At 37.3% G+C, this 14,757-nt stretch overlaps 1 protein-coding gene across 1 annotated transcript in view; it reads right to left on the reverse strand.

Annotated features, from left to right (window-relative positions):
* PDE1A (phosphodiesterase 1A) overlaps positions 1 to 14,757 on the reverse strand; it is a 206,274-nt gene that overhangs the window by 77,378 nt on the left and 114,139 nt on the right. The window contains exon 2 of the mRNA XM_054723430.1: positions 6,878 to 6,991. Coding sequence (XP_054579405.1) covers positions 6,878 to 6,991 — 114 coding nt within the window. The remainder of the gene's footprint in view (positions 1 to 6,877; positions 6,992 to 14,757) is intronic.

Genomic DNA, 14,757 nt, shown 5'->3' on the forward strand with positions numbered 1-14,757 from the left:
TTAATCGTTCTGATTTTACAGGGCTACTCATGTTTTGCTTCTTTGAAGAACCCTGGCTGTGTGTGTAACTTGAGCCCACCTTGTCTTTATTTTTTCATGATCAAAACTGCTCTCAATAAATAAATTGATATTTTCACTAGGAGGTATTGTATATCTTAATGTGTTCTGTACCCAGAAGTATCTGCTTTTTGTTAGCACGCTAAAAAAGAGTGGTTATAATTTAACTTTTACTCTGACAGATATTGTATTACATTTAACCCTCAGATCAACCTTGTGGGGTCAGCATTTTACTTATTCTTATTTTACAGATAATAAAGCAAGGAAATACAGAAGTTAAGTAACTTTCTTAAAGCCAGAGAGTATCAAGTGAAGGATCCAGGCTTTGAACAGCCCACTCTTTCTGAACCTGGAGTCTGAGCTCTTACTGTGGTAACCATAGGACTTGGGCGGTTTCACACTAAGAAAATGAAGTTGCAAATTGTATTTTGAGGCAGGATTAGTAAGCATAATATCTACCCCTGAGAGTATACCTCCCAATCAGCCACCCACCTTCAGGAATTAGCAATTCATGAAGCCAAGGATGCTACTTTGCCTGGCAGGATCCCAATTCAAATAAGGACAATCAAACAGAATTTTTTTAAAGCAACTGAGCAGCTTTGAAAAACAATAGCCTCTAGGGACACATCTGAAAGCAGCGCTCATAAAATACTGGCATTTGCATTTGAAATGTCTTGTTAAAAAACCAACAAACAGTGGTATTCATTAGGGAATTGTGCTATAATCCCTCAGAGAAGGTCAGAATTCAAATTGTCAGAAACTCTTTTTCTTTTTCTCACTGAAATCATCTTTCAAGAGAGATTTTTGTTTTGCTTTGTTTTCTTAACTGAAACCCTACAGTCAACAAGTCACCAAGGAAAATGTGTGTGTGTGTGTGTGTGTGTGTGTGTGTGTGTGTGTGTGTGTGCGCGCACACGCTCACGTCTGGGTTTTAAATCAATTCATAGTTTCTGTTTCCTCCCGCCTTATTAGGTGTCAACCTTTAAATGCAGCCCAATCCAAATCTCAAACAAAAAAATGCTTCTCTGAAATACCCATTGAAACATTCTTTTTCTAGAAAGAGAATTTTCCATTAAAAACATCTCAAAAGTCAGCAGGTTCTTAAAACGTCCTGCGGCGTTTTAAAAAAGTCCCGATTTTTGGAAAGAATGCACAAGCTAGGGAACGGCGGGAGAACAGGAAGGGAATATACGGTTTTCGGCGGCCATGTGGCTATTGAGCCAGGATATGAGTTTTATATTATTTTTGTTAATTTTATAATGTTAAACTTTAATAATAACAAATAATTGTTGAGAACTGATTATTGAGAACTGCTTATCAAAGTTCGCATTGTTGATCAGTTGTTAGAATTCGACCACCATTGTTTGGACTTAATGAACAATGGCATTTTTTGGGATTGGCAACGAGGAAAACATTTTGTAACTGTCCCTCAGACGATACACATCGTACTGTGTGCTAGTAAGCTAGTTAAACAAGTGATGTCATTACAAATCAGCTATTCAGATAACTTAGGTAAGTAATTTATTTATTTATTTCATAAATACATAAATTTTCTTGAATTTAGCAGACAGTACTCGTATTATTTATATTTTATAGTGGCGGCAAAAAGTCTAGCGCCGGCCTTGAAAGTGATACTTACGACTTACGTTACGGCAAATTCAGAGGAAAAATAATACAAGTTAGTATTGTTATTATTTAGAAAGAAATATAGGATTAAAATTAAAATAATTTTTAAAATATAGTTACTTTATAACAACCAAATTAATTTAATTTATAAACTAACAATAAAATATGTTCATGTAATTATGTACCTACTTACTGTGTTTTTAAGCAATATGTATATAATAATTTATAATATAATTTTAAATTATTTTTTTTAGGTTTTTAACATAATGAGTAAGAAAAGAGGATGCAAATTCAACGATGATCTAAGAAGTGAATTTCCTTTTATTAAAAAAACCAAAAGTGATTACAATATAGACCAAATTTTTAATCAAGAACCCTTCTCCACCCCCACCCCCACCCCCCGGGGCCGAAACCGGTTTGGCTCAGTGGATAGAGCGTTGGCCTGCGGACTCAAGGGTCCCAGGTTCGATTCCGGTCAAGGGCATATACCTCAGTTGTGGGCACATCCCCAGTAGGGGGTGTGCAAGAGGCAGCTGATCGATGTTTCTCTCTCATCAATGTTTATAACTCTCTATCCCTCTCTCTTCCTCTCTGTAAAAAATCAATAAAATATATTAAAAAGAAAAAGAACCCCCCCTCCTCCCTTCAGTCAATGGTGTCCCGCTTTACCAATGTTAAAATCTGGTCACCTTAGTTTAATAGCCCAAGCCTTAGACTCTAACTCTATTCTTTAAATTACTCTCTATGTCATTTGGTTAAAAACCATAACTTTTCTGGGACTCTCTTTCCTCATATGTAAAATAGTAATAAATAAAGTTTCTATCTCATAGGATTGCTGTGATGATTAAATGAAATAGTGCATTAAAATTCTTAAAAGCTCTTTTGGCACCTACCAAGACATAATAATAGGCTATTAGTAATAAATGTTAGGTATTGTTTTTCTAGAATTTACAATTCCAACTATCAGAAAGTTTTACACTTTGTCATCTAACTTTTCAGAGATCACTGAAAACCATCCAGCTTCATAGCAATACTCTGAGAAGAGCCAGTTAGAAAGGGAAGAGCAATAAATAAGACATCCCTTTGTTTCTAGTCCAGGTTTGCAATGCCTAGGTCTGTGACCTTTGGCAGACCGTGTTACTTCTGAGTGCTTTAGTTCTCTTATTAGTAAAGTACAGAAAGTAACAATCACCCTGTCAAATGCATGGGATTGTGGTGAGACTAATATAAGATAATGAAACTCAGAGCCCTTGGAAGGTGCTACAAATGAAGGGTATTATTATTAATCCAATTTAGAAATCAAGATGCCATGGAAGCACAGAAGCATTAAAATAAAATAGTGAAAAGTTCTGTGTCATTTGAGTAAAGAAAAAACACCCACAGTTTTACCATGAAGCAGTTAAGCATTTTTCTTCCCACAAGAGAACAATCCTATCTAATAAAGAATGAATATGCTAATTGACTGTCACACCCTCACAAAGATGGTGGTGCCCACAGCCAATAAGGAGGGAATATGCTAATTGACTGCCACACCCTCAAAAGATGGTGGCGCCCACAGCCACAAGATGGCGGTACCCAGTCCCCTCAGCCCTACTAGGGCGGCAGGCACGCGGAACGGCCAGGCCCACCCCCAGGCAGGTCCAGCTGCTCCGTGCACCTGCCTCCAGAGTCCCCCAGTCCCCTCAGCCCCCCAGCCACCCAGGACTGGCCTGAGGCGCAGGCAAGCCACCGATGGTGGGTGCCTAGCCAACCAGGGTCACCCGAAGCTCAGGTAACTAGGGCCAATTGAGGCTTGTGCTGCCGGCAGTGGCAGCAGCAGAGATGTGATGAGGATGTTGCCTTCCCCTAATCGCCGGGTTGCCTCCCACCCCTGGGGGCTCCTGGACTGTGAGAGGGGGCAGGCCGGGCTGAGGGAATCCACCCCCTCCAGTGTATGAATTTTCATGCACCGGGCCTCTAGTTTTCAAATAAAAGGAACTGTGCTTTGGAATGTAACATATATTTAAATGAATTAAGGACAATGGGGAACTAAGTGAATAGAATATCTATGAAATTATAACTTCCTGGGAAAGCAAATACAACTAGAAAATTAATAAATATTACATGTAATAATCTATCAAATGGAAGATGAAACACTCAGGTATACCAGATGGTCAGTATTATGCCTTTATAAGATGAATAATGTAAATAACCAAATGATTCTTAAAGGTAAAAATTTTTAGTTGTATAAATAAATGTAAAAAATAAAATGTCAAGGACAGATTGGAGAAATCTTAAACATGCTAAGCTCAGTAAACTTGTGAAGAATAAAGAGTTCACATGAAAATGAAGGAGCAAGGGAGTGATAGAAACAATGTAAGATTTTTAACCCTTTGCACTCGCTTGCTTTTTTCTCTATTCCTTTATTCTACTCGGGATTTAATTTTTTAAATACCCCAGATTTTACAAAGCGCAGCAGTAGAATAAAAAACTAGAATTTCTTTTCATACAAACTTATTTATTTGGATTTTTTTATATTTCAAATTATTGATATATTCAAAGAGTAATTTGCACTCAACATACATCCGAGTGCAAAATGTTAAAATTTATACTTTGAATTCTCTTTAGAGGAATCATATACATTTATATATATTCAGTGAAAGTTAACTAAGAACAAAATTCTGCATAGAGTCTATAATCTAAAAATGTGCCTATGATATTTCTTAATTTATGACTAAACCATGCTTTAACAGAGGACTTCCTTTCTGAGGACAAAAAAAATATTACCTGTGCAGCAATGCCCTCGCCATGCCATTTTCTGTCCGTTAGTAGTGAAAATTCTCATTGATATTAAAAAGTTCAGGCCCAGCCGGTGTGGCTCAATAGTTGAGCATCCACCTATGAACCAGGAGGTCACAATTTGATTTCTTATCAGGGCACAAGCTCAGGTTTCCAGTTCGATCCCCTGTAGAGGGCGTGCAGGAGGCAGCCAGTCAATGATTCTCTCTCTTTACTGATGTTTTTATCTCTTTCCCTCTCCCTTCCTCTCTGAAATCAATAAAAATACATATTTTTAAAAGTTCAGCATGTGATATAGGAAGATCTCCAAGTTCCCTTATTTGAGAGTGGGGATAGTAAAATGAAAAACTGTGTATAGCGTGTAACTTTTCATAAAAGAAGAAGATAAAAATATGAAATAAATATTTGTAAGAAATTATTAATAATATACATAGGACATTTATAATTTGGAGATTTGAGTAGATTGGGTCAAGGGTAGAAGCAAGACTCTCATGAGGCACCTCTTTACATTATTTTGATTTTTTGAAAATATATTTTTATTGATTTCAGAGAAGAAGGGAAAAGGAGAGAGAGATATAAACATCAATGATGAGAGAGAATCATTGATTGGTGTCCCCCCACCAGGGATCGAGCCACAACCTGGGCGTGTGCCCTGACCAGGAATTGAACCATGACCTCCTGGTTCATAGGTTAATGCTCAATCCCCGAGCCTCACTAGCTGGACTATTTTGATTTTTTTAGTCATGTGAATTTATTACCTATTGTGTGTGTGTGTGTGTGTGTGTGTGTGTGTGTGTGTGTGTGTGTGTGTGTGCGTTTAAGCCCAGTACACATCAATATATAAAAACTTCCATCTCACTTCTGGTTTAACATTTCTCACCTTCCCCAGCTCAGGCCTGACTCAGGCAGGGGCACCTGCAAAGGGAAAGGGTCTGATAGATGTCTTCACTCTCCCTGTTCCGACTCTTGTCCCACTAACTCCGCTATTTTTCATTGTTCAAAATGTGGTGGTGGGGAGGCAGTAAATCATAGAGGTTAAAGGGTTTTACAAGACTCCTGTTTGTGATCATCTATGTGACAAATAGCTAAATGCTGGTTATTTTTTCTCCTGGGAAACTTTGTGGGTCCTTCAGAGACAACTCACTACACCAAGAGGGTACCTTGAATATTATATATTCTCTAATATTTGGGCTGAATTTTTATGATTTCTACCCTGGCTCTTATATCAACAATCACCCCATGCAGCCTCTTTTTTACTATCTGAAGTTAGTTTCTTTGGTTACTCCTTTCAAAAGACCTCTACTCCACCTGCCTCATGACTTTGAAAAGACTCAGGGCCTTTTCTATGCTAAACGCTGGAAGTGCATGTCTCCCCCTCCACAGGGTCCCTCTAAACCACGAATTCAATGTAGTCCTGATAAGCCTGTCACCTTCATCTTTTTTTAGATGCAAGTTAGGAGCCAGCCTCAGAACTCTCTGAACTCCAAAGGACACTGGGCAAATCTCTCAAGAACTGTCATATCATACTTCACCGAGTCTTCCCTTAGCACGGGGGTCCCCAAGACTCCCTCTCATGACTGCAGGTCAGGGTAAGTACCCTCTTGGAGAAGGAAGAGAAACTGCATAGTTCTCCTGTTAGGCCAGGATTTTTTCATAACTATACTATTAACACTTGGGGCTGGATAGTCCTTTTTTGAGGCGGGGGAGAGGGTGGATTTTCCTGTGCATTGTAGGATGCTTAGCAGCATCCCTAGCTTCTACCCATCACATAACAGTAGCACACTCCCATCAACCAAACCCATGTCTTCAGACCTTGCCAAATGACCTCTGAAAGGCAAATAGCCTGGTTGAGAGCCACAGCACTAGGCTTACAACTCCTTTCAAGTAAGTCCCTATTTCCTAATCTCTTCACCACTCTGATAATCAGGAGGCTAGTTGATGAGGTTTAGATGATGATCAAATACACATTTGGGACTGCCCCTTAGTAAGTCCTGCACAGAGAAAGTGTGTGCATGTGACACCCATTTTCTCAGAAGGAACTCTGAAATCTTGAAGTAATAGGAAAATCCTTACACCAGTGAAAATTAGTATAAACCTATATCTGTTTCTGACATTTACAAATCTGGTCTTAAAGACAGCGAGAACAGGGGGAGAAGAGACTTTAATTTATTCATTTTATGACTTTATTGTTTGATTACTTCTTGATATTCAAACACCTGGATTAAAATGTGCACTTTTAAAAGAAAACGTCACAGTTAAGTTCAGTGAAGAACTTCTTAAATTTAAGTAAGATTTGATTTTAATTTCATGACTAATATGTGCTAAATTCATGTTTGAGATAAAGGAACATCAAGAAAGAGGGAAAAGGGAAAAGAGGTAGAGAAGATAAAAGAGAGAGGAGGAGGTTAAAACGTACCTTGTTTCATCGATATAAACCGCTTCCAACACAGATGCTGCATATTCAATATTCTTCTTTAAGTCTACAATGTTCACATCACCTTTTTCCAGCTGCTTCACCAGGCATCTTAGTCTGTTTCACAGAGTAGCCAAAGAGAGAGAGAAATAAAAAAGATTAATTATAACTATACGGGAAGTAGTTCAATATTAAATACACAAATCAAGTGACACATTTAACACTTCTTTCTAAGTCATCAAATAGAAATATTTTATCATATATTTTGGGGTATAGTTAAGATCAATCTTTATTACTTAAACAACTATGAGAAATTCTATTCGCCTCTCAATAACATTAGAGTTGTAGGTTTCTAGTTTAAGTATCATATTTCAAAGATAGTTTTTCTGAAAATTCAAGACAATACAGATACTTTCATGAAAGTGTATTCCTAACCTAGAATTTATTCTATGGCTGTTCTGCTTCCCCAGAGCTGGCAGGAAGATGATTTTTAAAGGGTACTCCTTTGACCATTTCTGTAGCAATTATTTACTGTGTATAGCAACAAAAACAAAAAAGAAAGGCAAAGTTTCCAAGCAAATATAAGCAAGATGAGAAAACAATCTATGTGTGCGTGCTTGGTGTTTATACTGCAATGGTTTTTCACCTGAGACAGATCTATGATATATTTTCCTTTTTTTTTTTTTTTTTGTCCATAGGATGATATGTCCCAACTCTTAAGACATAGGGATCAGCTAAGCCATGTCTGGATTTCTGACTCATAGAAACTATGATCATGAATGTTATTATTTTAAGGGACTAAAGTTTGGGATAACTTTTTGTGCAGCAATAGACATCTCTTGGAATGAGATAATACAAATTACCTCAATCAGTTGATAATACTTTTAGAAACTTTATGCATTCATTATAAACCAAGTGTTTCTGAAGATACTGCTCTATACAAGTAGAAAAAGAAAACATACTTCTTACTCTATATATACTGTATATAACCAATGTAAAGACAACTTATTGATTTTCCTAAGTCAATAGACAGAATTTAATTCTACACCTGACCCAAAGTATTTCAGAGACAAATGCATCTACTTTTAGGCATTGTCTTCGAGTATGTAGGTTTTCTGAAAATTTGCTTTGGATAATTCCCAGTATCAAGACTAGGATATAAAAACAAGTCAAAAATTTTAGCAAGGGTATTTGACATCCCTCCATCCATAAGGAACACTTTATTTCTCCATAGGAAAAACATCACATCTAGATTAAAACTTCTTATTTAGGAAGCTACAAATAACTGCCATATACTTCCATGTGACAAAATATTAGCAGACCATACTGTTTCAAAATAAATGTTATATACCAATAAGTAAGTCTTACTTATACAGAGACAGCAAAATAAAACAAAACAAAATAATAACCAGAACAGGTTACTTAGGAAAAATTAAGTCTGACTTTGAAGCTTGCCTAAAACACTGAGTGTGATGATAAGGAACCAACACATAGAGTGTTCTGAGATCTTTGTAATGTTTATGACCCAATCACATTATACTTGGTGAAATTACCTTTTATGTGTGACATTAGAATGAAGAGTTTCATAGTTCTGCGATGGCTTAAAAATATATCACTTGTGTATCTTTCTTGTGGAAATTACTCAGTACAGTTTGGTTGTATTTGGTTGTACGAAGTGGTTTTAAAGACAAAAAGTACATCAGATGGTTGCCTCCCCTTCTTTCTGAATAAATGAACTCAAATTTTATTTGAGTTAGTAATTTTTGCCACTAAGAAAGCACATTTCACAGGCTTTCTTGAAGCTAGGTATGCCATGAGATTGCATTCTGGCCAAGGAGAATGAATGGAGGTTCAGAGTTTCAGAACAATTATTTGGAGGAGGGTGAGCTCAGCTGGAAGGGGTTCTCTTCTATCCCTTGCCTGTTTCTCACTGCCTGCAATACAGTGGAACTGACTAGATGGTCAGCAGCCATCTAGGACCATAAAGAGACCTGGCAGAGGAAAGCCTCCCACCAAGAATGACAGAGAAGGAAGATGGAAGTGACCTGGACCCCATGCTGTGAACCACCTGAATGAAATTACCTACCTCTGGACTTATTTCCCATGAAAAAAAAAAGTTTTGTTTAAGCCACTATTATGTTGAGATTTCTTTTATTTGCAGCTGAACCCAATCTTAACTGATAAATCAAGTGAATAAGAAATGACTCAAAATAAAGAACTCAAGAAAAGAGGAATCCTATGTAATAAAAGGCTGAAATGTAAATAGACCAAAAGGCAGAACAACTGAACAACCGGTTGCTATGATGTGTGCTGACCACCAGGGGGTGCGTACAGAACATGGCAGGTGTCGGCAGCAGGCGGCAGAGCACAGAACATGGTGGGTGTTGGCCGCGGTGGGATGTGGAGCAGGTGTCATCAGGGCGAGCCTCTGGTGGTTCCTGAAAATTCTTTGCTCCCGTGTTCTGCGGTCCCGCCCAGCGCTCACACCTGCTGCTGGCACCAGCCCCACTCGCTCCCGCTGCCGGTGCCTGGAGCCACTGCTCACACCTGCTGCCGGCACCCAGCACTGGTCCCGATTGCTTGGCGCCATCATGGGCGGGAGCGGGGCTGCGGGCAGAGAGGGGACCGGGGGCCGTGGTGGGAGGGGCCAGGCAGGAATGCGGAGGATGGGCTGACACCCGCCCCTGTGCCCACTACAGCCTCACAGCCCACAGTTCCTTAGTCCTATATAATAAAAGCCCATATGCTAAGTGTCCAGTTGTCCACTCAACCAATCAAAGCATAATATGCTAACGATATGCTAAGGCCACTCAACCGCTCGCTATGACATGCACTGACCACCAGGCGGCAGACTCAACCGGTCAACCAGTTGCTATGATGTGTACTGACCACCAGGGGGCAGACAGTCAATGGCTGACCAGTCACTATGACGTGCATTGACCACCAGGGGGATAGATGCTCTGACCAGTAGGCTAGCTTGCTGCTGGGCTCCGGCCAATTGGGACTGAGTGAGATGGGCCAGACATGCCCTGGAGCCTTCGGTCCCTTCCTGGCTGGCCAACTTCCTGCGTCCCTCCCCAGCCCCGATCGAGCACCAGTGGGGTCCCTTGGTCTGGCCTGCACCCTCTCGCAATCCAGGACCCCTCAGGGGATGTTGGAGAGCCAGTTTTGGCCCAATCCCGCTCAACAAAGGAGCTGCCCCCTGGTGGTCAGTGCGCTCCCACAGGGGGAGCGCCACTCAGCCAGAAGTGGGGCTCATGGCTGACGAGCACAGTCGAGGTGGTGGGAGCCTTTCTTGCCTCTGTGGCAGCACTAAGGATGTCCAACTGCCAGCTTAGGCCCGTTCCCCGCAGGGAGCACGCCTAAGCCAGCAGGCAGACACCCCCTGAGGGCTTCTAAACTGAGGGAGGGTGCAGGCCAGGCTGAGGAACCCCCTCCCCGGGTGCACAGATTTCGTGCACCGGGCCTCTAGTTGTCATATAAAATGAGAGGGACAACCTGGGGAGCTATCCATAAGTGCACTTCCTAGCTCATGGCAACCTGCAGGTGCTCCCAGGGAGGTTGTCAGATCATCATCAGAGCAGCACATCACACCTGATGAAACCTGTGACTTCAAGAGGCCCTAATACTTGTACAATGAACATGCTCTTTCACAGAGACAACTTGAAGTAGCTTAAAGATAGTAAATACTATGAATTGTTATATATCAATAGGGGCATATGCCTGTAATCTTACACAAGAAACTACTCTGAAAAAAAATACTCCAATACCACCTCATTAGAAAATCTAGTTAGACATGATCATAATTCTGTAAAACCTTGACCACTCAAACACACGTGCACACACACAAACAAGCATGTCTGGTGCATATACCCTCCAAATCCTAAGCTCACTATGTCAACCCAAAAGTACTAGAAGAAAATATGTATTTTGGGGCTTCTAAAATGTCTTTCTCTTTTATCTCCTTTGTCTGCATCAAATTCCTTTAGTGAGTATATATTTCTATTTACATCATTTCTATGTAATAGAAATGTACAATCTGAAATTAAAAAGCAAGATCATTTACAATAATACCCCAAATGTGAAATTCTTAAACATAAGACTGACAAAATATGTGCAAGTGTTACTGTAAACTACAGAACAGCTAAAAGAAATCAAAGTAGGCCTAAAAAACCTTTGTATTGAAAAAAGAGTACTTATAATTACAACAGCAGATTAATGGAATAATTTATATAATTATCATTCCAATAATAAATTCACTTTTTAATCAATTTAAGAATATAATAATTCCAAACAATCTTATTTAGACTATTATTTCACTTTCTTTATAGATAATATAAGGCCAAAACATCTTCATGAATCAGTTTCAAATGATCATACATAAATATAAAAAATTGTTAACATTTTAGGAAATCAAATCAATATTAAGAGACTAAATAAGAAAAGCCATATGATCATCTCAATAAATACTTAAAAAGCATCTGACAAAATCCAACATCAAATGCTTATTGAAACTCTAAACATATTAGAAACAGAGGGGAACTTCCTCACCTGATAAAGTCCACAAAATCTATAGCTAATGTCATAAGTAATGTTAAATGACTAAATGCTTTTCTCCAAACATAAGGTATAAGGCTTTACTCTCAACACAGCTATTTATCATTAAACTGAATCTTTTAGAAATTCATTAAGACAAGAGTAAAGGCCAACCAGATTGGAAAGTAAGTAGCAAAAACAGTTTTTGTTCACAGACAACATGATTGTGTAAATAGAAAATCTGATGAAATATACCAAAACAGTTATTAGAAGTAATAAATGTTTTTAACAAGTTTGCCATATACAAAATAACATCACTTCTAAGTAATAGAAATTAAAATAAAAAGCAATTTCATTTATAATAGTACCCCAAATGTGAAATTCTTAGACATAAGACTGACAAAATATGTGCAAGTGTTACTGTAAACTACAGAACAGCAAAGACAAACCAAAGTAGGCCTAAATAAATGAAGAGATACACCATGATCAGAGATTGAAAGACTCAATATTGTTAACGTGTTATTTCTTCCCAACTTGATCTCTAGATTCAATGCAATCCCAATAAATATCCCAGCAGGCTTTTTAGTTGTATATATTGTCATGCTGATTATAAAATTCATATAGGAATGCAATCGACTTACTATAGTCAAAACAAATTTAAGAAAAAGGACAAAGTTCTGGGATTTATTTTAGAGCTACATTAATCAGTACAGTATAAATGGCATAGTATGCTACATTATTAGCACCAAGACAGGCAAGTATGTCAATGAACAAAATATAGAGTCTAGGAAGAGACCCACAAATACATTGTCAATTGATTTTGGGAAAAGTTGCAAAGATAATATATGGTGGAAAAAAAGACAGCATTTATAAGACAGTGGATCAAAAGAAATATCTATGTATAAAAGGAACTTGAATTCATACATGCATCACAAATATAAATGTATATCCCAAAAATATAAACCTAGAAGAAAATATAGGAAAAATCTTTATGATCAGAGTCAGTCACAGATTATCTTAGATGCAACACCTAAAGTACTAACTATGAAAAAAATAGATTGAACTTAATCAATATTAAGAACTTCTATTCTTTGAAAGCATTGCTTAAAAAATAAAAAGACAAACCACAGACCAGGAGAAAACATTTGCAAATCATATTGATAAAGGATGTGTATCCAAAACACGTAAAAACTTGCAAAACTCCGTAATAACAAGACAAATAACCCAATACAAAAATCTGCAAACAATTTGAACAGACGCTTCACCAAAATGATATATTCATGGCAAACATGAAAAGATGCTCAAAATTATTACTTATTAGAAAAAATTCAAATTACAACAATAATGTGAAACAATCAAACACCTATTAGAATGGCTAAAATTAAAATAATAGATCATACCAAATACTGGCAAGGATGTGGAAACTGGCAAAGATGTGGAGAGACTGGAACTACCATATACTGCTATTGGGAATGTAAATAGGTACAATCCCTTTAGAAAACAGTTCCCTGAAAAACTAAATCTTCATCTAACATATGACTTAGCTATTTTATTTTTTGGTGGAGAGAAAAAGAAATATATGTTCTTACAAAGACTTGTATATGAATGTTCATAGCAGCTATATGAAACAACCCAAATGCTCATTGACAGGTAAATGAAAAAACAAACTAGAGCATAACCATCCAAAGAGTTGTACTCAGCAATAAAACATTGATATACACAATGACATGAGCGAATCTTAATTATATTGAGTGAAATAAAACATGAGTATATTGTATGATTCCAATTACATAACATTTTAGAAAATGTAAACTATCCTTATAGTGACAGGAAGCAGATCCCTGGTTGCTGCGAATAGGGGAGGGGGGGGGGGGTCAGGGAGGAGAAAAGGAAGGATTACAAAGGAGCTTCAGGAAACTTTTCAGGGTAATGGAAATGTTAATTTTCTTGATTGTGGGATAGTTTCACAGGTATATACACATGTCCACCTTCATCAAATTATAAATTACAAAATGAAATGTGAAATCATTACTTTGAGATAGAAAAAAGTTACATGCTAAATAGATGCTTCTGTTACATATCCGAATTTTTCGTTTTATCAAAATACTTAAAATTCTAATATATACTATCAAAGACTTGAAACAATCTAAAGCAGCATTCAACTTTTAATGATCTTTTCTCAAAGAGAATGACAGTAATCTTTGATAATTCATAACACTTTTAAAACCAGCCTGAATATTATGAACAGAATAGTCTTTGATCTTAGCTTTTTGGAGAGACTTCCTTCCTTTCTAATGATCAGAACACTTAAAAAAAAAAAAAAGACAGAAATGAAAATAGAAACACACTCTTTGAAAATAAATGAGTGGCTCTGTAATTCAATCAAGCAGTTGCAGAGGAGACATAATTTCTACTTTGAACAAAGAGTACTGAGCTGTGGGAAATGATTGAGTATTTTTTTATCCAAATATAGAACTGTCACTTCTTCAAATGAAAAAATACTCAATATAAAACTCTGTAGTTTTCATAATCAAGTACTGCAAATACTCTAACGTTACTTTGTAAGATATGGCTACTTGACCCAATCTTGCAAAAAGACCACCAACATAAATAAGAACATTCTCATACTAAAATATCTCGTGTGTCTCTGCATATCTTTATTAAATTCTAGGATATAAAATGCCCAGGTTATCTCTAATGCTATTGACCATGAATAATAAACTAATAAGTGTAATTTAAAAGAGAATAATCATTGTATTCCTAACAATGTCCCCACTTGTGACCTGATTGAAATACAAAAGTGAGAAGGTATGGTTGTCAGAATGCTGTAATAAAAAGTAGAAAAGGCGAAGCTAAAAGAATATCTATAGCAGATATTAACATTCAAAATATGGCCATACATAGGATTGCCCCAAAACACACAAATGGGGACATCCAGAACAAGAAGCTATGTCATTTTCCATAAGTTCTGATTGTCTCTGATCCCAGCATGATAAAAAATGATGTCATTAAGTAATTAAATTGTCCTATCTCCTCCACAGGTCAATTCTTAGGAAATTAAATCCTAACCTCAGTCTAAGAAGCAAAGCTTATAGATGTAAAGTCTTTTAAAGACATTTTTCTTTCACATAAGCAAAGGTTGTCATTGTAAATCTCCTTAACACCTACATTTTATGGCATAAGTAATTCCCAAAACAACTGGTATCATTAAAATATGGGAACAATTGTATAGCAAATATTATTAGCCTTTGATATAGATTTACATTGTACATTTGAAGGAACAAAAAAAAACACATCTCATGGAGATGAAGAATATATAATGGAAAAGTATTTTTTAAGCACAAAGG

This window comes from Eptesicus fuscus, chromosome 11, assembly GCF_027574615.1.
Source record: "Eptesicus fuscus isolate TK198812 chromosome 11, DD_ASM_mEF_20220401, whole genome shotgun sequence".
NCBI classification, from domain to species: domain Eukaryota; kingdom Metazoa; phylum Chordata; class Mammalia; order Chiroptera; family Vespertilionidae; genus Eptesicus; species Eptesicus fuscus.